Here is a 24,253-nt window from a genome sequence, read left to right on the forward strand (position 1 = left end):
GCCTCACGGTGTTGGCGATGTTAGACTGGAGTTCTCCCTCCAGCTCTTCCTTTTGGCTGTTGGCCTTGTCCTGGGTGAGTTGGGTCCCCAACTCTTCCAGCTGCAGAGCCAAAGACCCAGCCCGTGCCACAGTCAGGTCACAGAGTGAACTTGGCTTGAGAGCAAACCCCAAACCTGTCACCCCACGGGACACCTGGCCACTGGCTTGCCCGTCTATTCCGGACACCGCCCACTTTACCTCTTTCCGGAGCTGCTGGTTCTCCTCCTGCCTCGTCTTTACTGTGCCCCGGAGGGCATGGGTATTCTCCTCCAAATCAGTGATCCGCGTGCAGGCTGAAGAGCAAAGTGGAGTCAGAGCCCAGCTTCCAGGGCCTCCACTTCCCCTCTCTGGCTCTGGCCCCGAGAGGACCATCCCCCCAGACGGCCACCCCCCCACCCCGAGGCCAAGGTGTGAGGGCCGGGGATGGTCAGCTGGGTGTCGTACACAAGGTGCTGCCGCTGTTGGTTGTGGCCCCTGTGCTGGCTCAGCTGGGGGCCGGTAGGGGAGCCATCCAGACCTTAAGAAGAAGGCAGGTGACCATGGAGAGGCCAAAGCAGAAGTTCCAGAAGGTGGAACTGCTGGAACCACTTTTTACCGAGTTCTAACCTGACTGTCTAGTCAAGGATTTCAGAGACTCACAGAGACGGCAAAGACATGGCATGGTCCGGGCCAGCCGTCAGAGTGGGGGGGGGGTCTGGGTGGCTCAGCTGGGGAGTGGGAGGCACGGTAATTGACCAGTATGCCTGCGGGGGGTAGCAGATCTGGGGCGCGTGTGTCGAGGACTTGCCACCCGTGGGTGAGGTCCTTCGGGAGGAGAGGTCATTGAGCAGTCTCTGCCCAGGGAGACAGAGTGCAGACTGCACCCATCTGCCCGAGGAGGACATGAATGGAGGAAACCAGCCCAGGCCTCTGTTATAATGCAGGTGAGTGAGCACTGGGGAAGCTCCTGCCATCCAGAGCTTTCAATCCCCCACGGACAGATCTAAGACAGCCTCTGGGGTCAGCGTGCTGTCATCTGGAAGCTCCCGGGACTGTCCACACGGGCGCTGAGAAATCTGAATCTACTTACTTGTAGTTCATGTCCTGACTTTGAGGCTGCCAGGCCCCTCATGTTCCCCTTGGGGAGAATGGCAAAGAAACGGTCCCAAATGGCCCCTGAATCACACCGTACTGACTTGGGCTGAGGGTGGGCTGACCAAGGAGATGCAGAGCCAAGGGCTCAGCTCCCTGGGTGAGGGAGAAGCCACAGCCAGGCTAGCTCTCCGGCGCCAGGGGCTGCTGCCTACCTTCTATCAGCTGCTCCAGGTCCCAGCTCAGGTGGGCGGGCTGGTTCCTCCTCTGGACCTGTTCAGCCTCGAGGGCCATGATGTCCCCCAGCAGCTCCTCAAGGAACTGCTGGGGGATGTGTCCACGATCCTAGTGCAGGAAGAGGGGTGGGTTGAGGATGCGCACCATGGAACCCGCTGGCCTGCCCCGCCCCAGGGCAGCTACCCTCATTCCCCAGGATGAAGGGCCTCCATGCACCTGCTCACTTCCTAGAGCACCGCTGCACACAAGGGACTCCAGCACAGGGTCCTGCTGGGAGACCTACAGCCACTAAAAGACATGCTGACCCCGTGGTAGGTGATGAAGACCCATGAGGCCTCTGTGGTGTCTGAGCAAAGTGACGCACAGCACAGGGCTGTAAAGCAGGTGACAGGAGGACGGGTGGCTCTCAGGCCCCTTAGCTGGTTTACCATGTCTTGGAAAGGCCCTAGGGACTCCCAAATCACAGCTCGGCCCACATCCTAGTTGCCAGCAGAAACCCTTATTGCCAGTCACCCACCTACATCCATCCTTACAGAAAGCAACACAGCAGTCAGGCCCTATCCATTTGTTTGTTTTGTTTTTTTTTTTAACAACCTATAGAATAAAAGCCTAATATGCTAAGTGTCCGGTCATCCATTCAACCAATGAAAGCATAATACCCGAATGATATGCTAAGGCCACTCAACAGCTTGCTATGACGTGCACTGACCACTGGAGGGCCTACGCTGCAACTGGCAGGTTGGCTTGCTGCTGGGGTCTGGCTGATTGGGGCTGAACTAGACAGGCCTGACATGCCCTGGGGCCCTCCCAGGGTCCCTCCCCACTCGCCAACCTCCTGTGTCCCTCCCCGCCCTCATCATATACCAGTGGAGTCCCACTGCCTCGCCTATGCCCTCTCGCAATCTGGGACTCCTCAGGGGCTGTCAGAGAGCCAGTTTCAGCCGAATTCCCGTAGGCCAGGCCAAGGGATCCCAATTGGTAGAAGGGAAGCCGTGGACCTGCCGCCAGCGGACACGGTTCTGGTCAAAGCCTGGCAGCGGGAAGGGTTTGCTCACATACTCAGGAGTCACCTGGACACCGTCTCTCTGCCCATCCCCGGCCCTGCGCCAGGTGCCCTCTGTCCTTGCACAGTCACTCCTCACAAGAGCCCTGAGGGGGAGGCAGGGACAGTCCCTTCTCACACAGGAATAGGCTCTGCACTCACCGACTCTACGACCACCGACTCTTCTTACTCCAACTCTTCACACCGACTCTTCACACACTGACAATTCGCACAGACTCCGCACCACCAACTCCGCACCACCAACTCCGCACCCACCAACTCCTCACCCTCCAACTCCACGCCCACCGACTCCACGCCCACCGACCTCGCACCTAACATTCCACTGTCTCCATGGCTCCCCAACCAAACTGCTCTAGGCCAAGCATTCTAAACGGCTCTGCCAGAGGCTCATGCCCCATGCCAACTGCTTTAGGAATACGCCAAAATTAGGACACTCTCCCCATCAAGATTAAGATCTATCTGGCACATAAAATATAAAGAAACATAAAGGTTATGTTTATAGATCCTATACCATTATCAATGGAAATTAACCACTTCATTCTGATATGTCTGTCTATGTTTCAAAAAATTATTTTTTCCCATCAGCCACATTACAGAAATTTGATTCGTTCCTTTCAGGGAACTACACAGTCATTTTATTTTGTGAAGTCTTACCTACAGAGCCCAGCTTGGAAATTCTCACCATCGACTGTCAATAGTTCATACGAAAGACCCCTCAAGTCCACCAGTCAATTGCCTAAAAAACAATTTGACAGACCACTCACTAATGTGTAGTTTATAAGGAAAATGAACAAAGTAAAGCTATATATTTGAGAAATATTTTATATACATATATATTTTTAAAAATATATATTTTATTGATTTTTTACAGAGAGGAAGGGAGAGGGATAGAGAGTTAGAATCACTGATGAGAGACAAGCATTGATCAGCTGCCTCCTGCACACTCCCCACTGGGGATGTGCCCACAACCAAGGTACATGCTCTTGACCAGAATCAAACCTGGGTCCCTTCAATCCCCAGGTCAGCCCTCTATCCAGTGAGCCAAACTGGCTAGGGCTATACTTTATATATTTTTAAAAAATATATCTTTATTGAGTTCCGAGGGGAAAGGAGAGATAGCGAGAGAGAAACATCAATGATGAGAGAGAAGCATTGATCAATTGCCTCCTGCACGCCCCATAATGGGGATCAAGCCCCCAACCAGGGCATATGCCCTGACTGGGTATCTAATGGTGACCTCCTGGTCGTAGTGATACACTCAATCACTGAGCCATGCCAGCCGGACTGGAAAATATTTTAACAAAAGGACTTTGTACATAGCTTTCAGTGCAAGGAGTACTAAATTAGCACATGCAAGAAAGACATTTAGAGAACAAATATACAGGCACCCTCAGAACAGAATTTAAACATTTAGGCTGCCAATCAATTATTTCTAAACTAGTAATGGTTTACTTGGGTGAATTAAAAAACTCATTCTTAATTTAAGACAAATTTAAATTGTTTAAAGTAGATGAAATCTTTGGACTTAGATTGGGGGTGGGGGGAGAGTACTGATTAGCATTTCGATTCATTATCCAGCTCCAATGACTGTTATAAAATTACTGAAAGTGAATCTGGACAAGCAATGGGTCCGGGCTGCTGGTCACTCCTTGAGCCAATGAAGCAGAGACAGGGTTGAGATCATTTATTCCATGAATGCAGCAGAAGGAGAGAGCATTAGGTCACCCACAGACGTCTGCTATACCCCCAGTCCCCCACCCCCAATAAGCCAGCTGCTTATCTTGGGTAGAAGGACAAAGATCCCACGGGAAAGCAGACATTTCAGGCCTGGGAAAGTAGGAAGGTATAGTGGTTACAGGTTACAGGCAACTCGGGCTGGGTGTTGGCAGAGGCCGGGTGGCTCCGGGACCATATTACAGGCAACGAGGTTGCTGATCTAGGCCTTTCTCAGAAAGGAGGGTGGCCTGCATTCCCTTGTTAGCTCCCATGTCCCAGGGCGGACAACTCTCCACCAGATCAGAACGTGCTTTCCCTCATTAGAACAGAACAATCATGGTTAACAGAGCACCATTCATATTCCTTGTAATCATAGCGAGTCCCCAGCAGTCTATTCCTGCCCCGAACAAAAGAACAAAACTGAAAAAAATCCCACCTAAAGGGGTTACTTTTTCATAACTATCTCAATCAATTCCTCGTACAGAAGCTATTCCATAAATCTAACCGCCTTCATTTGTGGGCAGCATGATGAGATTTCAATTAGTGTCCAACGAAATGTGATCTAACCTGGAAACAAATTTATAGATTCAGTGACCTGAAGTGAGAACACAGCAGATAACATATACTTTAAGGAACCTTGCGATAATGAAAATTATTTATCATTATGCAAATCAAGATTTCAAGAACAGTTGAATTGATGAGCTTATGCCAAAGGGATATAAACTGGATGATAAAATTTCAAACTCTCTGCTCCCCGTTTTCAGGGCCAACATTTTAGAGAAACGATGCAAAATTTATGAACCTAGTGCTATTTTTAAGGAAAATACATAAGAATGACACAGAAAACAGGATGAGGCCGACTGAAACCACAAAAGAGTGAGCACAAGCCTGGCACAGTGATGAGCACATTGCACACATTGCATCTCATTCACTCAACTCAAAGTCATCAAGGTGTTCCATGAACTCCCATGGACTGAGCTGTATTTTGGACCACAGATATGCACAAAGGTTAGGAGTCACAGAAAGTTTTCTTTCCTAAAAATTGGTCCACGACCTGGCCGGTGTGGATCAGTTTGCTGGAGCATCATTCTCTACACGGAAAGGCTGTGGGTTCAATTCCCGGTCAGGGCTCATACCTAGGTTGGGCGTTCAGTCTCCAGTGGGAGTGTGTATGAGAGGCAACCAATTGATGCTTTTCTCTCACATCAATGATTCTCTCTCTCAAATCAATAAGCACATCCTTGCCATAGGATTTAAAGAAAAAGTGGGTTCCATTAGGCAGTGGAAAGTCATTCTCAAATTTTCAGTTATCAATTCTTAGCAACTTCTCCAATAGTTTCAAAGAATACCTTGAAGCTAACTAAACCATCAATACCATTCTTTTCTTTATACAAGCAGGTTTACCGGCACCCGAGCCTTGTCGGCCTGGTTCAGTGGTTGAGTGTCAACCTATGAACCAGAACCAGGCAGTTATGGTTGGCTTCCAGGTTGGGGCCCATGTCCCAGTTGTGGCCTCCATCCCCAATGCGGGGTGTCCAGGAGAGAGCCAATCAATGGTTCTCATCACTGGCGTTTCTCTTTCGTGCTCCGTCTCCAGTTTTCTGTGAAGTCAATAAAAGTATATATAAAATAAGAATTCTCCTCAGAAAAATGAATAAAGAAGTAAGGGTAGAGGACGCCCTGACTGGAGATGGCAGTGGGTCTCTGCTGTGGCCCCACGTAAACATACCTGGGGAGGTTACATAGACAAGCCCCTCTCCTGCTGGGCTAACGCCTCCGGTCCTGGTGGGCCCTCTTCCAAAGTGATCAGAAGGTCTATGGTGATTCTGCTGCACAGCCGAGTCCAGCACCACCGGCTAAGTGTGGGGGATGCTGATCTCACAGGGACACGCTGCACACGGGCCCCTCACAGGGTCTCACCGCAGAAACACAGCTGCCACTCGCTCCCTCACAACTCTTGCTGACCAGGCCGGGCACCCGACTCACGGCTCCAACTACCTCCCAGCCTTCCACAGTGGGTCCACGTCCACAGGGAACTCACTTCCCCTCTCAGCAATTTCCTCAGTTTCTCCACAGGCTCAGGCTCACAGCCCGGAATCCTCTGCACGCCACTGTTCTTCAGAACCAACATCGTTTCTAGCACACAGCGAACCTTAAAAACATAAAGAAAAGAAAGATGCCGAAACCGGTTTGGCTCAGTGGATAGAGCGTCGGCCTGCGGACTGAAGGGTCCCAGGTTCGATTCCGGTCAAGGGCATGTACCTGGGTTGCAGGCGTATCCCCAGTGGGAGATGTGCAGGAGGCAGCTGATCGATGTTTCTCTCTCATCGATGTTTCTAACTCTCTATCTCTCTCCCTTTCTCTCTGTAAAAAATCAATAAAATATATTTAAAAAAAAAAAAAAAAAGAAAAGAAAAGAAAGAGAGAGCCATCCATTTCAAATGGTCATCACTTCAACTTGGGAAGAAACAAACCAACTCTGCACGTGGCCACCACTGCTGATAAACCCTATGGTCGCAGGCAGACCATCCCCACTCCAGCCTCTGCAGCCTTTTAACATGACCCGGCACCGGACTCCTGCCAGACCTCCACCGGGGCCTGGACCACTACCCACAGAGCTCCCCTTCCCTCTCCTGCTCCCCTCAACCCCCCTCCTCCCACTGGTTCTCCCCCCTCCCTGCACTCCTCCCTCCTGGCCCTGGGCTCTGAGCCACCCCTCCTCTCCACGACATTGGCCATTCCTTCCCCACCCCTGGCCTGTACACTCTTTAACTTTTCAACTGGAAAGAATGTCACACTGAGAGAAAAGTCGCAAGCACAATTCAGAGACCTCCCAGAGAGCCCTGTCTGAGATTTCTCCGAGTATTCACTTTTCAGTGAGAGCACACAGCATCACACCCACCCTTGCACAGTGTCCACTGCGTATGTTAAGGGCTGTGCGTCCTCAGAGGGCTCAGACCACAGCACATCCCAGTGAGCATTTCCGGTTTCAGGATGGTCCCGTCCTCCCTTCTGAGCCTGTGTCTCCTGCATGTAGTGCTGTCCACTAAAGGCCCAGCTGAGAACATGCGCTGACCCCGCCTTCCCTCCCACCCATTCTCTGCCTGGTCAGTTCCAACTCCCACACCCTCTCCCACACCCACGTCCACTACCACAGAGCTAATCCTCCCACCACCATCTCTGACCCCTGAAGGGGGTCTTCCTGCCTGACCACCTTTGTCTTCTACGTTGTAGCCAGGGTGACCGTTAGCACGAACCCTTCCCAGTCCATTTTCCCACTCAGAACCCTCCAGGTGCCTCCAGGATCAACGCCCAAGTCCTTGCAACGGCCTCTGCCCTGCTCCCCTGTGGGCCCCACACGCACCCTCTCCCTGCTCCTCACACATCCCTCGGGGCTCCCCCGCCCTCCCCTATCTCTGATCTGCACAAAAGGAAAAGAGGCAGGAGCTCTGCTCAGCCCTGTGTTCTACAAGGGCAAACTGAGGCTTGGAAGACTCAGGTCACATTGCTGTCCACTGCTGAGCCAGAAGTCCAGGTCGCTGACACCTGAGCCCCGAGCCACACGGCCTTCCTCAGTGAACATTTGTTGAACAGATGAGTGTGAATTAAATCGATTCTTAACTCACAAAAGACCCGAGTTTTAGTAAAGGAATAAGGTTTGCTCACACACTCATGATAAAAACATCTTCATCCTAGGAACAAACGATAACAGATGGCTAGGGCATGGCACACAGCATTTCCCCACTTATTTCACCTGCTGCTCAGCATCTGCACACTTAGGCACTTAGGAGGCAGGTCGAGGGACCCACCGTCCCTGGTCTGGTCCTGGAACGTGCTGCCTGCCCCGCTGGCTTTGCCCTGGTCTCTCTGATCATTGCCAGGGACATAGCATCGTGTTTTCTCAATGAAAATCCCCATTTCTCAGCCTGAACAGGATAAGTTCCTTATCTTTCTCTGTGAAAGTTCCAGTCAGTTTTTCCAACATGTAGGAGATGCAGAGAGACTGTAGCAGGTGGAATTCATACAAAAGGGCAAGGATGGTGAGCCGGCTGCCACCCTCTGTGCCTCCGCTTCCCTTTCTATAGAGGTCATGGAACTTCCTCAGCGCGGCCTCCTGAGAGGGAGCTCCGACCTGCAGGAGTGAAGCAGACCCAGCGTCATCGCACACACCTGACCATTGTGGCAGCGTGCTCCTCTCAGGGACCCTTCTTGTCAGCCAGCTGAGGCGTTTATGCTGAAAGAGTCAGTCCTTTTAAAACCAGCGCAACAACGCACACCTGGTAGGACACTCACGGCCACGGGACATACCCTGTAAGACCAGGTCTGCGTGTGCAGGGTTGGCACAGAGCCACGCGGACTGCTGGCTGCAGCCCAGAGCAACGGCCACAGCACTGGGACCTGCCTGTGAGCCACTCTATCACCCTCTAAGTCCAGGGGGACCGCCTCAGCCAGCAGCTGTCTAGCTCTTGGAAACAGAGCACCGCACATCTGTCTGCAGCGCTGCACATCCCACAGCCCTCATTCTGGAGCGCAGCTGAGCCTGGAGGAGGAGGTGGGAGCAGCACCAGGTGGGGGCGTGGAGCCCTGTGGAAGGGGCAGTCGGAAGGGAGGCCTGCCAGATGCAGTCCTGTGGGATCTGGGAAGGAAGACCCAGAGACCCAGCAGCCGTGACCGGCCACAAAGCCACTAGATGGAAAAGATCAAACTCTGAGGAACAGGGGCTGGAAGAGGAACCCTGGGGGAGGGGGGTAGAGCAGGTTATGGGGAGCGCCTTCAATTGTGGGTGCTGGTGAGCTTGGCCCGACAGGTCAGAGTGTCGTAAACACGTGTCACTGCTGAAGGAAAACACTAAATGCTAGAAGCCTCCAGGAGGGGCGCAGATGTGCAGGAGGGAACCATGACTTCACAGAGGCCAGCGCCCATAGACAGGGGCTACTCCTAATAGAATAAATAATACATTTAACCTGTAAACTCCCAATTGGAGCCTTTTCACTAAACATCAACCTGGAGAGCAAGCCATGACCACGACATTATGTTCAAATAGAACTTAAAAAAGAGAAATTAGCCAAGCCGGCATGACTCAGGGGTGGAGCGTCGACCTAGGAAGCAGAATGTTGCGGTTCAATTCCTGGTCAGGGCACACGCCCAGTTCAATCCCCACTGTGGGGCGTGCAGGAGGCAGGTGGTCAATGATTCTCTCTCATCATTGATGTTTCTATCTCTCCCTCTCCCTTTTTCTCCTAAGTCAACAGAAATTGACTTTTAAAAAGAGAAATTAGAATTCTGCAGATATAAAAATTATGTATACAATGGAATGTTTGAATGGTTGAATGTTTTCAACACACTAATGGAATTACTTAACTACATCAAATTTTCTCAAAGTTTGAATTTATTTGAAGTCTTTAAAATAAAGTATAGCAATATCTTGACCCATGCAGCTCCTAGGCCAATGGAAACTAAGGAGAAAAGAAACAAACGGGACTCCATCAAAAGATAAAGCATCAACCAAAAGAACAAGAAAGCCCACTGCATGGGAGAACACACTTGCCAATGTTATCTCCAATAAGGGTTAATTCTCCAAAATTTACAGAGAACTCCTACAACTTAACAAAAGGAAGGTAAACAATCCAATCGAAAAATGGGCAAAGGACCTAAATAGATATTTTCCGAAAGAGGACACACAGATGCTAGCGAGGAGAAGCCTTAAGAGAAGATTGAAGAGTAACCCAGCCTGTAAAAACTTTAGCATAGAATTGGCTATTGGAAGCTGAGAGTCACTTTGGCTCAGTTATCAACCTACTTTGCACTGGATTCAGCAATTGCCTTGTAATTACCCACCTACTAGAGAAATTGTGCCTGGTACATGTGCCTTGTTGTGTTGTATTATGTGCCCTGAAATCAACGCAGCAAACCCAAGCTACAGCAGCCTCCTGATCACCACACCCTCTGAGGATCAGCAGCTGTATGTGAATCTCCCCCCACCAGCCAGAAGAGCCTCCAAAGCTGTGAACAGCACCCACCAGAGGAGCTGCTGCCAACTGTGAAACAGCTGCTACCGCAACCGCCCAAGGAGCAACCACAGCCCAAGGAGTGACTGCCACCCAGGGAGCATCCACTGTATGACTCAATGTCTCGATATGGCAGTGAGATCAAACATGGGTAGACAGAGAAACCCCCAAAGGAAAGAAAAGGAGGACTCGCCAGAAAAGCAGCTAAGTGAAACCCAGGCATGCAGCATGACAGAAAAAGATTTCAGACTAAGGGTCCTAGAGTGCATAAACCAGACGGAGGAAAAAATCAACAACATATACAAGAAGCAAGAAGAAACAGATGAAAAAATCAACAACTTAAGTAAGACCCAAGAAGAAATGAAGAGTGATATAGCTGCAATAAAAAACACCATTGAAAGTATCAACAGTAGACTAGCAGAAGCGGAGGACCGAATTAGTGAATTAGAAGACAAGGAAGCAAAACACACCCAAACTATACTGCACTTGGAGAAATCAATTAAAAGACAGGAGGTGAGCCTAAGGGAGCTTTGGGGCAACATGAAACGAAACAACATACGAAAAATAGGGGTGCCAGAACAACAGAAAGAGGAACAAGGATTAGAAAACCTATTCGAAGAAATCATATCAGAAATCTTCCCTGAGGTGGGGAAGAAAAAAGTCACACAAGCACAGAGAGTCCCAAACAAGGTGAAGCCGAAAAGACCCACACCAAGACACATCATAATTACCATGGCAAATGTTCAGGACAAAGAGAGAATCTTACAGGCTGCAAGAGAGAGACGGAAAGTGACATACAAGGTCTCTCCCATTAGATTATCAAATGATTTCTCAACAGAAACACAGCAGGCCAGAAAAGAATGGACGGAATTTTACAAACTTATTCAAAGCAAAGGACTGAATCCAAGAATACTCTATCCAGCAAGGCTACCATTCAAAATTGAAGGGGAAATAAGAAGCTTCACAGGCAAAAAAAGGCTAAGGGAGTTTATCACCACCAAGCCAGCAATGCAAGAAATGCTCAAGGGACTGTTGTAAAAAGAAGAAACAAAAAGCTCAGAAAGAAAAGAGCCACACACAAAAAAAGAAATGGCTACAAACAAATAGCTCTCAATAATAACTTTAAACCTAAATGGATGAAATGCTCCAACCAAAAGACATCGAGTGGCTGAATGGATAAAAACTATGACCCATACATTTGCTGTCTACCAGAGACCCACCTCATTAGAACGGACTCACACAGACTGAAAGTGAAGGGATGGAAAAATATCTTTCAAGCAATAGGAAAGGAAAAGAAAGCTGGGGTAGCAATACTTATATCAGACAAAATAGACCTCAAAGTGAAGGCCATAACAAGAGATAAGGAAGGCCACTGCATAATACTTAAAGGGATCAATACAACAAGAAGATATAACCCTGGTAAAGATATATGCACCCAATGCAGGAGCACCCAAATACATAAAAAAAACTCCTGGAAGATATCAAAGGAGAGATCGACAACAATACAATCATAATAGGGGACTTTAATACAACACTGACATCACTGGATAAATCCTCTAGACAAACACTCAGCAAAGAAATAGCAATTCTAAATGACTCACCAGATCAGATGGACTTAATTGACATCTTCAGAACGCTTCACCCCAAAGCCACGGAATATACATTCGACTCAAGTGCTCATAAGACGCATTCAAAAATAGACCACATATTGTGTCACAAAGTCTCCCCAAATTCAAGAAGATTGAAATCATACCAAGCATCATCTAAGACCACGACAGCATAATATTAGAAATAAACTACAATAAAAACAACCGAAAATACTCAAACACTTGGAAGCTGAATAGCATGTTATTAAATATTGATTGGGTTACCAATGAGATCAAAGAAGAAATTAAAAACATCCTGGAAACTAATGACAATGAAAACACAACAATCCAAAACCTATGGGACGCAATGAAAGCAGGCCTGAGAGGGAAGTTTATAGCTCTACAGGCCTATCTCAAAAAACAAGAAAAAATGGTAGTAAATCATCTATCTCTACAACTCAAAGAATTAGAAAGAGAGCAACAAGAAAACCCCAGAGTGAGCAGAAGGAAGGAGATAATAAAGATTAGAGCAGAAATAAATGACATAGAGACCAAAACAAACAAACAAACAAACAAAAAAACACAAACAATACAGAAAATCAATGAAACCAAGAGCTGGTTCTTTGAAAGGATAAACAAGATTGACAAACCTCTAGACAGGCTCACCAAGAAACAAATAGAGAGGACCCAAATAAAGAAAATCAGAAACGATAGAGGCAAAATAACAACAGACCCCACAGAAATACAAATGATTGTTAAAAAACACTATGGACAGCTTAACTCCAACAAACTAGACAACCTGGAGGAAATGGACACATTCCTAGAAAAATACAACATTCCAACACTCAATCAGGAAGAATCTAAAAATCTCAATAGGCCAATAACTATGGAAGAAATTGAAGCAGTCATCAAAACACTTCCAGCAAACAAAAGCCTAGGACCAGACGGCTTCACAGGGGAGTTTTGCCAAACATTCAAGGAAGAACTAAAACCTATCCTCCTCAGACTACTACAAAAAATTCAAGAGGAAGGAACACTTGCAATCTCATTCTATGAAGCCAGCATCACTCTAATACCAAAACCAGGTAAAGACAACACAATGAAAGAGAATTACAGGCCAATATCCCTCATGAACATAGATGCCAAAATCCTCAACCAAATATTGGCACATCGGATCCAGCAGTACATCAGAAAGATCATACACCATGACCAAGTAGGATTTATCCCAGGGATGCAAGGATGGTACAATATCCGCAAATCAATAAACGTGATACGTCACATAAACAAACTGAAACAAAAAAATCATATGGTCATATCAATTGATGCAGAAAAAGCATTTGACAAAATCCAACACCCATTTTTGATAAAAACTCTCAGCAAGATGGGAGTAGAAGGATCATACCTCAACATAATAAAAGCCATATATGACAGGCCCACAGCCAACATCATACTCAATGGACAAAAACTAACACCATTTCCCCTAAGGACAGGATCAAGACAGGGATGCCCACTCTCACCACTCCTGTTCAACATAGTACTGGAAGTATTAGCCATTGCAATTAGACAAGAAGAAGAAATAAAAGGCATCCAAATTGGAAAAGAGGAAGTAAAACTGTCCTTACTTGCACACGACATGATATTATACATACAAAACCCTAGAGACTCCATCAAAAAACTACTAGACTTAATACACGAATTTTGCAATGTAGCAGGATACAAAATTAACCCCCAAGAAATCTGAGGCATTTCTATACACCAACAGTGATCTTTCAGAAAGAGAAACTAAAAAAAAAACAATCCCATTTACCATCGCACCAAAAAAATTGAGCTACCTAGGAATAAACTTAACTAAAGAGGTAAAAGACCTCTACTCAGAAAACTTCAGGACGTTGAAAAAAGAGATAGAGGAAGACATAAACAGATGGAAGAACATACCATGTTCATGGATTGGTAGAATCAACATCATTAAAATGTCCATACCACCCAAAGCAATCTATAAATTCAACGCACTTCCCATTAGAATACCAACGACACACTTCACAGATCTAGAACGAACTCTCCACAAATTCATCTGGAATAAAAAAAGACCCCAAATAGCTGCAGCAATCCTGAGAAAGAACAAAGTAGGTGGGATATCAATACCAGATATCAAGTTGTATTACAAAGCCACTGTTCTCAAAACTGCCTGGTACTGGCACAAAAACAGGCATATAGATCAATGGAATAGAACAGAGAGCCCAGAAATCGGCCCGAACCAATATGCTCAATTAATATTTGCCAAAGGCGGCAAAAACATACAACGGAGTCAAGATAGTCTCTTCAATAAATGGTGTTGGGAAAATTGGACAGATATATGCAAGAAAATGAAACTAGACCACCAACTTACACCAAACACAAAAATAAACTCAAAATGGATAAAGGACTTAAATGTACAATGGGAAACCATAAAAATTCTAGAAGAATCCAAAGGCAATAAAATCTCAGACATATGCCGAAGCAATTTCTTCACTGATACAGCTCCTAGGGCACTTGAAACTAAAGAGAAAATGAACAAATGGGACTCATAACAAAATAAAAAGCTTCTGCACAGCAAAAGAAACCATCAACAAAACAACGAGAAAACCCACTGCGTGGGAAAACATATTTGCCAATGTCATATCTGATAAGGGCCTAATCTCCAAAATTTATAGGGAACTCATACAACTTAACAAAAGGAAGATAAACAATCCAATCAAAAAATGGGCCTTTGCCCATCTAAATAGACACCTTTCAAAAGAGGACATTCAGAAAGCCAAGAGACATATGAAAACATGCTCAAAGTCACTAATCATCTGAGAGATGCAAATCAAAACAACAATGAGGTACCATCTCACACCTGTCAGACTCGCTATCATCCACAATTCAACAAACGACAAGTGCTGGAGAGGTTGTGGAGAAAAAGGAACACTTGTGCACTGCTGGTGTGAATGCAGACTGGTGCAGCCACTATGGAAGACAGTATGCAGTTTCCTCAAAAAACTAAAAATGGAACTTCCACTTGACCCTGTGATCCCTCTTCTAGGAACATATCCCAAGAAACCAGAAACACCAATCAGAAAGGATATATGTACCCCTCTGTTCATAGCATCACAATTCATCATAGCTAAGATCTGGAAACAGCCTAAGTGCCCATCAGTAGATGAATGGATTAGAAAACTGTGGTACATCTACACGATGGAATACTATGCTGCTGTAAAAAAGAAGGAACTCTTACCATTTGCAGCGGCATGGATGGAACTGGAGAGCATTATGCTAAGTGAAATAAGCCAGTCAATGAAGGAAAAGTACCACATGATCTCACTCATTCATGGATAATAGAGACCATTATAATCTTTTGAACAATAAGAGATACAGAGGCAGAGCTGCCTCAAACAGATTGTCAAACTGCAGCGGGAAGGCCGGAAAGGGTTGGGGGGCAGGAGGGAATGGGGTAAGAGATCAACCGAAGGACTTGTATGCACGCATATAAGCATAACCAATGGACATAAGACACTGGGGGGTAAGGGAGGGCGGGGGATTGTCAAGGGCGGGTTGAAAAAAAAGGACACATATGTTATACCATTTCTAATACTTTAAGCAATAAAACTTAAAAAAATAAAAAAAAACCTGTTAAAAAAAAAAGAAAGAAAGAGGACACACAGAAGGCCAAGAGACATATGAAAACATAGTCAAAGTCACTAAACATCCAAGAGATGGCTTCACAGCGGAGTTTTACCGAACATTCAAAGAAGAACTAACACCTACTAGTATACTCCTCAGACTGTTTCAGAAAATCCACCAATAATGAACTCACACAGAGAGAAACTAATACAACAATCCCATTTACCCCTGCCCCCCAAAAATTAAGATACCTAGGAATAAACTTAACTCATGAGGTAAATCACCTGTACTCGGAAAACTACAGGATGTTGAAAAAAGAGATAGAGGAAGACATAAATAAATGGAAGGATATACCGTGTTCATGGATTGGTAGAATCAACATCATTAAAATTGTCCACACCACTGGTAGCAATCTATAGGTTCAATGAAAATCCCATTAAGAAACAAACGGAACATTTCACAGACCTACAACAAACTATTCAAAAATTCCTATGGAATTTAAAAAGACCCCAAATAGCCACAGCAATCCTGAGACAGAACAACAAGGTTGGAGGGCTAACAATACCAAATATTAAGCCATATTACAAAGCCTCAGTTCTCAACACTGCCTGGTACTGGCACAAGAACAGACGTGTAGACTAATGAAATCAAACAGAGAATCCAGAAATCAACCCAGGCCATTAAACTCAATTCATATTTGACAAAAGAGACAACAATATACAATGGAGTCAAGATAGTCTCTTCAATAAATGGTGTTGGGAAAATTGGATGGATACAAGCAAAAAAAAAGAAAGAGAGAAACTAGACCACCAACTTACACCAAACACAAAAATAAACTCAAAATGGATAAAGGATTTAAACATAAGGCGGGAAACCATAACAATCTTAGAAGAATCCATAGGCAGCAAATATCAGACATATGTCCATAGGCAGATGAATCCATAGGCAGCAAAGTATCAGACAATCATCATCAGAGAGATGCAAATCAAAACGACAAGGACATACCATCTCACACCTGTCAGAATGGTTATCATCAACAAATCAACAAACACAAGTGCTGGCGAGGATGGGGACAAAAAGGAACCCTCTTGCACTGCTGTGGGAATGCAGACTGGTGCAACCACTGTGGAAGACAGTGTGGATTTTCCTCAAAAAATTAAAAATGGAACTCCCATTGGACCCAGTAATCCCACTTCTAGGACTATATCCCAAGAAATCAGAAACACCAATCAGAAAGGACATATGCACCCCTCTGTTCATAGCAGCACAATGTACAAGAGCTAAGATTTGGAAACAGCCTAAGTGCCGCACTTAGCAGATGAGTGGATTAGAAAACCGTGGTACGTCTATACAATGGAATACTACGCTGCCGTAAAAGAGAAGGAACTTTTACCATTTGCAACAGCACGGATGGACCTAGGGAGCATTATGCTAAGCAAAATAAGCCAGTCAGAGAAAGACAAATATCATGTGAGCTCACTCGTTTGTGCAATATAATGAAAAACGTAAACGGATGAACACAAAATAGAGCCAGAACAAAAACTATTTTAGAATATAATAGAAGCAATCCTGTTATTTGAAGATTTTTCATATTTCCTACAACTTTTGTGATATACTATGTTAGTATAGTTTTGGTAATATTCTTATATTTTAAATCTTTTTTCCTACAAATATTAACGTTTATTACATGGAATATTATGTTTAAAAGTCTTTCTTGAAATATGAATGTTCATTGCACATAACATCTTTACTAATAAAAGGTTAATATGTTAATTAGACCAGGAGACCTTCTAGATCTGAGGTCCTCAAACATTTTTAACCGGAGTCCAGTTCACTGTCCCTCAGACATTCCACACATGCGCACTGCGGGCACGGGACGAGTTGGCTGCTAAGCAGGACAGGCAGTGGCGGCAAACCACCCGCGGGCCAGATAAATGTTTTCGGCGGGCTGCATGTGGCCCGCGGGCCGTAGTTTGAGGACCCCTGTTCTAGATGTCCTTTGGGGAAAAGCCATGGTAGTGGGGCCGAGGCAGAGGCAGTCAGGGGTGATTAGGCCAGGAGGAGAGGGCACTTGGGAGCAAGCAGGCCATCAGGGGGGTCAGATGGGGGGCAAGCAGGCCAGCAGGAAAGGCAGACGGAGGGGAGCAGGCCGGTAATTGTGGGCAATTGGGGGTGAGCAGGCCAGCATTGGGGGCCAGTTGTGGGTGAGCAGACCGGCAGTGGGGGGCAGTTGAGGGTAAGACAGATGGCTGGGGGGCTGCTTAGGGTACACAGGCCTGCAGGCAGAGTGGTTAGGGGCAATCAGGCAGGTGAGTAGTTAGGAGCCAGAGGTCCTGGATGGTGAGAGGGATGTTTGATTGCTAGTTTAGGCCTGATCCCAGAAATCATGCCCAAACCAGCAGTGAGACCACCCCTAATGGGTCCCAGATTGGAGAGGGTGCAGGCAAGGCTGATGGACACCGCACCACCCCCACACACGAATTTTGGGCACCGGGCCCCTAGTCTATATACACTGAGTGGCCAGATTATTATGACAACACCATCAGTATTTCGTTGGGCCACCTTTTGCCTTCAGTACTGCGGTGAATTATCTCGGCATGGCTCCCCAAGATGTTAAAAGGTGATATGAGTAATCTGACACCATGCCTGATGAATAGCACTGTCCAGTTCTGTGAGATTTGAGGGTTGTGGAACCAGCTGCCTTATGGCTCTTTGAACTTCGTCCCACAAATGCTCAATTGGATTGAGATCTGGTGATTGTGGGGGCCACATAAGCAAGGTAAAGTCTCCCTCATGTTGTTGAAACTACTCCTGCACCATACGAGCACCATCATGGCACACTGTCTTGTTGGAAGACGCCATTGGGATACGCCATCAACAAGACAGGATGAACTTAGGTATGTTGTGCTATTCAGATGTTGTTCCATGCAAATTAAAGGGCCTAAATCATGCCAAGGAAAACATGCCCCAAACCATAACACTGCCCCCACCAGCTTGAAGGGCTGTACTCATGCATGTGGGGTGCATGCTTTCATGTTGTTTCCACCAAATCCTCACTCTGCCATCTGCTGATGCAACTGGAAACATGATTCATCTGACCACATGACTTTTTTCCAATGCTCAACTTGTCCAATCCTTGTGTTCCTGTGCAAATTGGAGATGTTTTATCTTGGTAACTGCAGACAGCAAAGGCGTTCGACCAGGCCTTCAGCTTCCATATCCCAAACAATGCAGTGTATGGCTTATTTGCCTACACACATCAGGTGGTCATAATAATCTAGCCCCTCAGTGTATATAAAGTCCTAAGCTACCCTTGGACCAGTGCTATGATGCACATTGACCACCAGGAATCAGACACTCAAAGCTCAGGCATGGAAACATGGAACAGACAGATGAACCTCAGAGGGAAGGAGGAAGGGGGAAGGTGAGAAGAGATGCACCAAAGATCTTATATGCACACTAGAGGCCCCCGGTTGGGTCCCTCAGCCTACCTGCAGGGATCGGGTTGAAACCAGCAGTGCGACTTGCCCTGAGGGGTCCTGGACTGTGAGAGGGCCCAGGCCAGGACGAGGGACTCCGCTGGTGCACGAATCCGTGCACCCGGCCTCTAGTTCTTTTTAAAAAGTTTTTCTTGAAATATTAATGTTTATTGCACATAACATCTAAATATATAAAAGCCTAAGTTGGACCAGTGCTATGATAAGCAGTGAGCACCAGGGGGCAGAGGCTCAATGCACAGGCATGGAACCATGGAACAGCTTGATGAATCTCAGAGGGAAGGGGTTGGGGGAGGGCGGGAAGAGATTCACCAAAAATCTTATATGCATACTAGAGGCCCCCGTGGGGGTTCCTCCTCTGGCCTGTGGGGCTCAGACATGTCCTGAGGGGTTCCGGATGGTGAGAGGGACAAGGGACCCCACTGGTGCACAAATCTGGGCACCAGGCCTCTAGTTATAGGTCAAATTGTTTTTCTTGAAATCTTGTTTACTGCATGTTGTTGTGCCCAGATTTCAAGGTTCCCAAAATGCCCACCAGGGAGCCAGTGAGTCCAATGCAAAAGCAAAGAGTCCTTCATTTCGAACTAGTTCGGCTAATCAACCACACTCACCAATGCAACGGTAAGCCCCAGTGGCCGAGAGAGAGCAAGGCCTGATGGGATTGTGGGTTTTATAGAAAGGGCAGGGGAGGGGACTGTGGGCCACGCCCATTGGCCAGGCGCGAGTCGGGTCTTGTTACACAGGATGTGGTCATCTCTATGGCGCGCACGTCCCTTGATTGACATTGGTTAGTTCAAAGAAAGCCCGGGCGTGGCCAGTAGGGGCCTGGGCTTCTGGGAAGAAGGCACTCTCCTGAGCACATGGCGGCCGCCCCAAAAATGGAGGACCCAGGGCAAGATGGAGGCCGCAGTCCTAGCCCCCCCCCAGGGCGAGCTGAGCCCGGGCTCCAGGGGCCAGTCCGGTTGCCGGGGGTCCAGCACATCGACCAGTTCCAGCCCAGACAGGAAGTCCACATCGTCCGTCTCGTTCCTGGGGGCGCTGGCGATCGCCTCCTCCTCCATCTCCTCAGGCGAGGGCATGTGCCCCACCCCGCCGCCACTGCTGCCACATGGGTCTGGTCCGGGGGCTGCGGGCGGGTGGCGGCCTGCGCCGGGCTCCCTCTGTGGGCTGGGGAGTCGGTGCCCGAGGCCGCCAGCAGCGTGGTCAGGCTGTGCCTCATTGGGCCCGGCAGCCGGCCCACATAGGCCCCGCAACGAATCGCCCTTTCAGTTACCTTTTAGGATAAAAGGGCAACGAGGAACCTGTTAGTGTGCGAGGCCTGCTCGGAGGTTGTGGGTTTCCATCTCGAGAGAAGGAGCGCCAGGGGCCTATCCAAGGGGAGCTGTCCGGGGGCCTGCCCGCGGGGAGCTGTCTGGCGGCCTGTTTGTGGGGAGCTGGTCCTAGGTCAGCTTTCACAGCCAAGATGGCCAAGGACTCAGCAAACCTCAGCCGCTGCCCACTCCTGTCCTGGTAAATAACGTTTTATTGGAACATGCCTTCCACTTGCGTCTGTCCGTCTACCACTGCTTTCTCTCCACGGCAGTGAAGCGAAGTCGCGGACACGGAGGCGGAGTGGCCCGCCAGCCTGAACAGCCACCCGCCCCTCAAGAGACACCTGTGCCGGCGCCTCCGCACAGGACGCGCTCTCGGTGGCGAGTTCCAGCATCTTCTCCTCTCAGTACGAGAGCTGCACGATTGAAAGCTCAACGTCCCCAAAGTGTAAAAACTGAGAAGCCCCCGAGCGCATCAGCCGCCTCCCACTGGAGGGAACCCCTGAACCTGTGCTCAGTTCCTGGCTGTTGGCCTCCGTCTAATCCAGTGGTTCTCAGCCTGCTGGCCCTTTAAACACAGCTCCTCATGTTGGGACCCAACCATGACATTATTTCCGTTGCTACTTCATAACTGTCATGTCACTCTGTTATGAATCGTCATGTAAATATCTGATCTGCAGGATGGTCTCAGGCGACCCCTGTGAAAGGGTCGTTCGACCGCCAAATCGGTCGCGACCCACAGGTTGAGAACCACTAGTCTAATGGCTTCATATCCACCAACTCCTGTGAAACTGCACTTGGTTCTCCGTAAGTTGGAGCGTCGGGGAAGGTGGATTTGTCTCCTTGCCATGACCGAGTGATGGATCGGCGTCCGCCCCGACGCCCTCCCAACCCCGTCACACTTCCATGCGGGTCAGCTGACTGCTTCTCCAAAACTGCTACCAGGTTCTCAGCATCAGGGACACTTCAGTGACAGCTCAAATAGTTTGTCACCCACATACTCCTATTTCTTTAAATCAATTCGAGGCAGTGGAATGAATACGCAACCAGGAAAGAGGTTTCCCTGAGCGGAAACAGGCCTGGCTTCATCTCCGGGACCTCCAGTGCACACTCACCGCTCACCGCTCACCGAAAGGCCCGCTTCTGTGCCGTTTTAGGAAAAGGGTCTTTAAGTGCAGCTTGAGCCCGTCAGCTTCAAGATGCAGAAGGAGATGGCGACTTGAAGGCAGCAACCGAGACACGTGACCATCAAAACGGGGGGCAGGGGGCAGACTTCCTGCAAGGGGGGAGGCGCAGTATGATCTATTGAAATAAAGGGCTTAGACAACATGGGCTGGAGAGGGGGCAGACGTGGGCGGTCCTCTTACCCCGTCCTCCCCTCAGTGCTCGGCCAGCTGACAGAGCCGGACAGTGGCAGAGCTGACCCGCGGGAACTCAGTGGGCAGCCTGGACCGAACCCCAGTACCCCCGCCTCCCTCGTCCTGCCCCCCCCCTCCCCTCCCGTCTCACTCAGGACCTCTCACCAGGCCCTCCCACCCCCGGCCTCACTCAGGACCTCTCACCAGGCCCTCCCACCCCCGGCCTCACTCAGGACCTCTCACCAGGCCCTCCCACCGCCCCGCCTCACTCAGGGCCTCTCACCAGGCCCTCCCACCCCCGGCCTCACTCAGGACCTCTCACCAGGCCCTCCCACCGCCCCGCCTCACTCAGGACCTCTCACCAGGCCCTCCCACCACCCCGCCTCACTCAGGGCCTCTCACCAGGCCCCTGCCCCTAGGTGCCCTCAAACAGCTTGTGCTGCCAGTTGGAGTAGGAACCATGAGGGCGTTGGGTGCAGAGCCCAGAGGTGCACCACCCTGGGACCCTGCCCCCGAGGCTGCTCCAGGCTGGGGGCCGAGCCCAACTGTGACCGCAGATCTACCTTCTTCACCAAACCCGCCGGAGAAAGGAGCCAGCATTCCAGTGCCAGTGCCACAGCCAGCAGTGCCAGTGCCCCGTGAGCAGCGCCAGGCCTCCCTCGCCGGCCTCACCATGAGCTTTATCTGCAGTCACGCCCACAGGAACGGGGGACCAGGCCCAGGACAGTGTACATGGAAACCAAAGCAAACGCGGTTCCATTCCTCACCCGAGGGCATTTTTTTCATTGACGTTTACGGAGAGTAGAAGGGAGGGGGAGGAGAGTGGGAAGAGACACAGAGAGAGAAACATTGATGTGAGAGAGACGCATCGATTGCTTGCCTCCCAGGTGCGCTCCGACCCGGCCAGGGAGCGAACCTGAAACCCACGTACGTGCCCTTGACCTGGAATCGACCCTGAGACCCTTCGGTTGGTGGGCCGACACTCTAACCACTGAGACCACGTCCAGGGCCGATTCCAGTTTTAAGAGGATCCTCTATTAGGAAAGAAACCGATGTTGTCCACGTGCAGAAACCCTGCTGTGCTATCCACATGCCACTCAGGCACGCAGACCAGGGGGAGATATGTTCAGGCTACAAGGCGTCACCTCCATCCCAGGAGCACGCAGCCGCAAAAGCGCTTGCTTACCAGCTGCTGGCCTTTGGGGCCCCAGCCTGCATACTGCAGCTTCGCGTAGCTCACCTCCGGCGGGTCTAGGCTCTGAGGGTCCCTGGAAAACATGACAGAGAGCAAAATGGTGGGAAGGAACGGAGAGTTAAGTGCTGTACTTTGTTCTGCACTGAGCCTCACTCCCCCCCCCACACACACACACACCATGTCACGCTCTCCAGGAGCCATCTCATCGGGACCAGGGCCCCCAGGCGTGTGAAGTGGACTCAGGTCCTCATGCTGAGCCCCAATAGCAAATATTCCCTGGGAGCGAGCCTGCGGAGGAGTCTATGAACCGATTTTTAAAAATATTCAGAACCGCCTGGGCGGGGGATGGGGGGCGGCGCAGGTGGCACTGCTCTCAGCCCAAGACTTGTTTCATTGTCATTTAATGGACTGAAATCCTCATGGGTGTGTTCATGCATGAGAGAGAGAGAGAGAGAGAAAGAGAGAGAGAGAGAGAGAGAGAGAGAGAGAGAGAGAGAGAGAGGATGCATTCATTTATTTTGGTGTTAGTTCATGCTCTCGCCCCATGTTTCTGTCTTTCTCTTCATTTACTCATGTGTTTTAAAGAGTCCAGTCCAGGCTCCGTATGAATCATGTCAGGGAAGAGACCGACTGGTAAAAAATGACTAAGGACAAATACAATGATCTGGACTTAACTCCATCCCAAAGCAATCACACAGTCCCTTCTGACTTTGAGTATCTGAGCAAGAAGCAAGCAGCATCCATCATGCTGACTTTTGCAGAGTACATTAGTGAATGGAAGTTTTTTAAAAATATATTTTATTGATTTTTCTGCTGAGAGGAAGGGAGAGGGATAGAGAGTTAGAAACATGGATGAGAGAGAAACATCAATCAGCTGCCTCCCACACACCCCGTACTGGGAATGTGCCCGCAACCAAGGTACATGCCCTTGACCGGAATTGAACCCGGCACCCCTGAGTCCACAGCCGACACTCTATCCACTGAGCAAAACCGGCCGGGTCGTGAATGGAAGTTTACTCGCTCCTCTTCCTGAGCTGGGCAAAGGGTTGAAAGCTTCCAGACAAAAGGCGCCTTTGGAAAGAGAAAAGCCAAGGACTGCTTTCCTGGCTCCTAACCCTTCAGGCTAAAAACATTTTAAAAATTAGCATTTCAGTGTCCAATAATACATGTTTTCAGAATCTTCCTCATGGTGGATAACATAAACATATAAAAGACCCTCACAGTCATAGCAGAGTGTCTGACACATTGTAGATGCTCATACAGATTAACTGGATAATGAATACAGTGAGTGGAACCTCCGTTCGGGAACCTGCTTCATTCTGGAAGGCTGTTCTAGACCCGAATCCTGCTTTCCTTTAGAAATAATGTAAATTGAATGAATGCCTTGTAGACCTCTAAGTGACCCCCTGTTTGAATGTTTCTCCTATACAACACATGTCTAATATACAGTTTAATCTATAAATAAAGACCTTAAAAACAAAAAGGACATGAAATGTAAATGAGGATTTGACAAAAAGGAAACGAAATGTACAG

At 48.4% G+C, this 24,253-nt stretch overlaps 1 protein-coding gene across 1 annotated transcript in view; it reads right to left on the bottom strand.

The window, feature by feature from the left end:
* Window positions 1-24,253, bottom strand: part of LOC308526383 (uncharacterized protein) — a gene marked incomplete at its 5' end in the record, with an annotated part of 49,440 nt that overhangs the window by 14,231 nt on the left and 10,956 nt on the right. Inside the window, one exon of the mRNA XM_081101512.1 lies at window positions 22,712-22,793. Coding sequence (XP_080957638.1) covers window positions 22,712-22,793 — 82 coding nt within the window. The remainder of the gene's footprint in view (window positions 1-22,711; window positions 22,794-24,253) is intronic.

The sequence above is a fragment of the Myotis nattereri genome, assembly GCF_964212035.1.
Source record: "Myotis nattereri genome assembly, chromosome: 10".
In the NCBI taxonomy this organism is placed as follows: domain Eukaryota; kingdom Metazoa; phylum Chordata; class Mammalia; order Chiroptera; family Vespertilionidae; genus Myotis; species Myotis nattereri.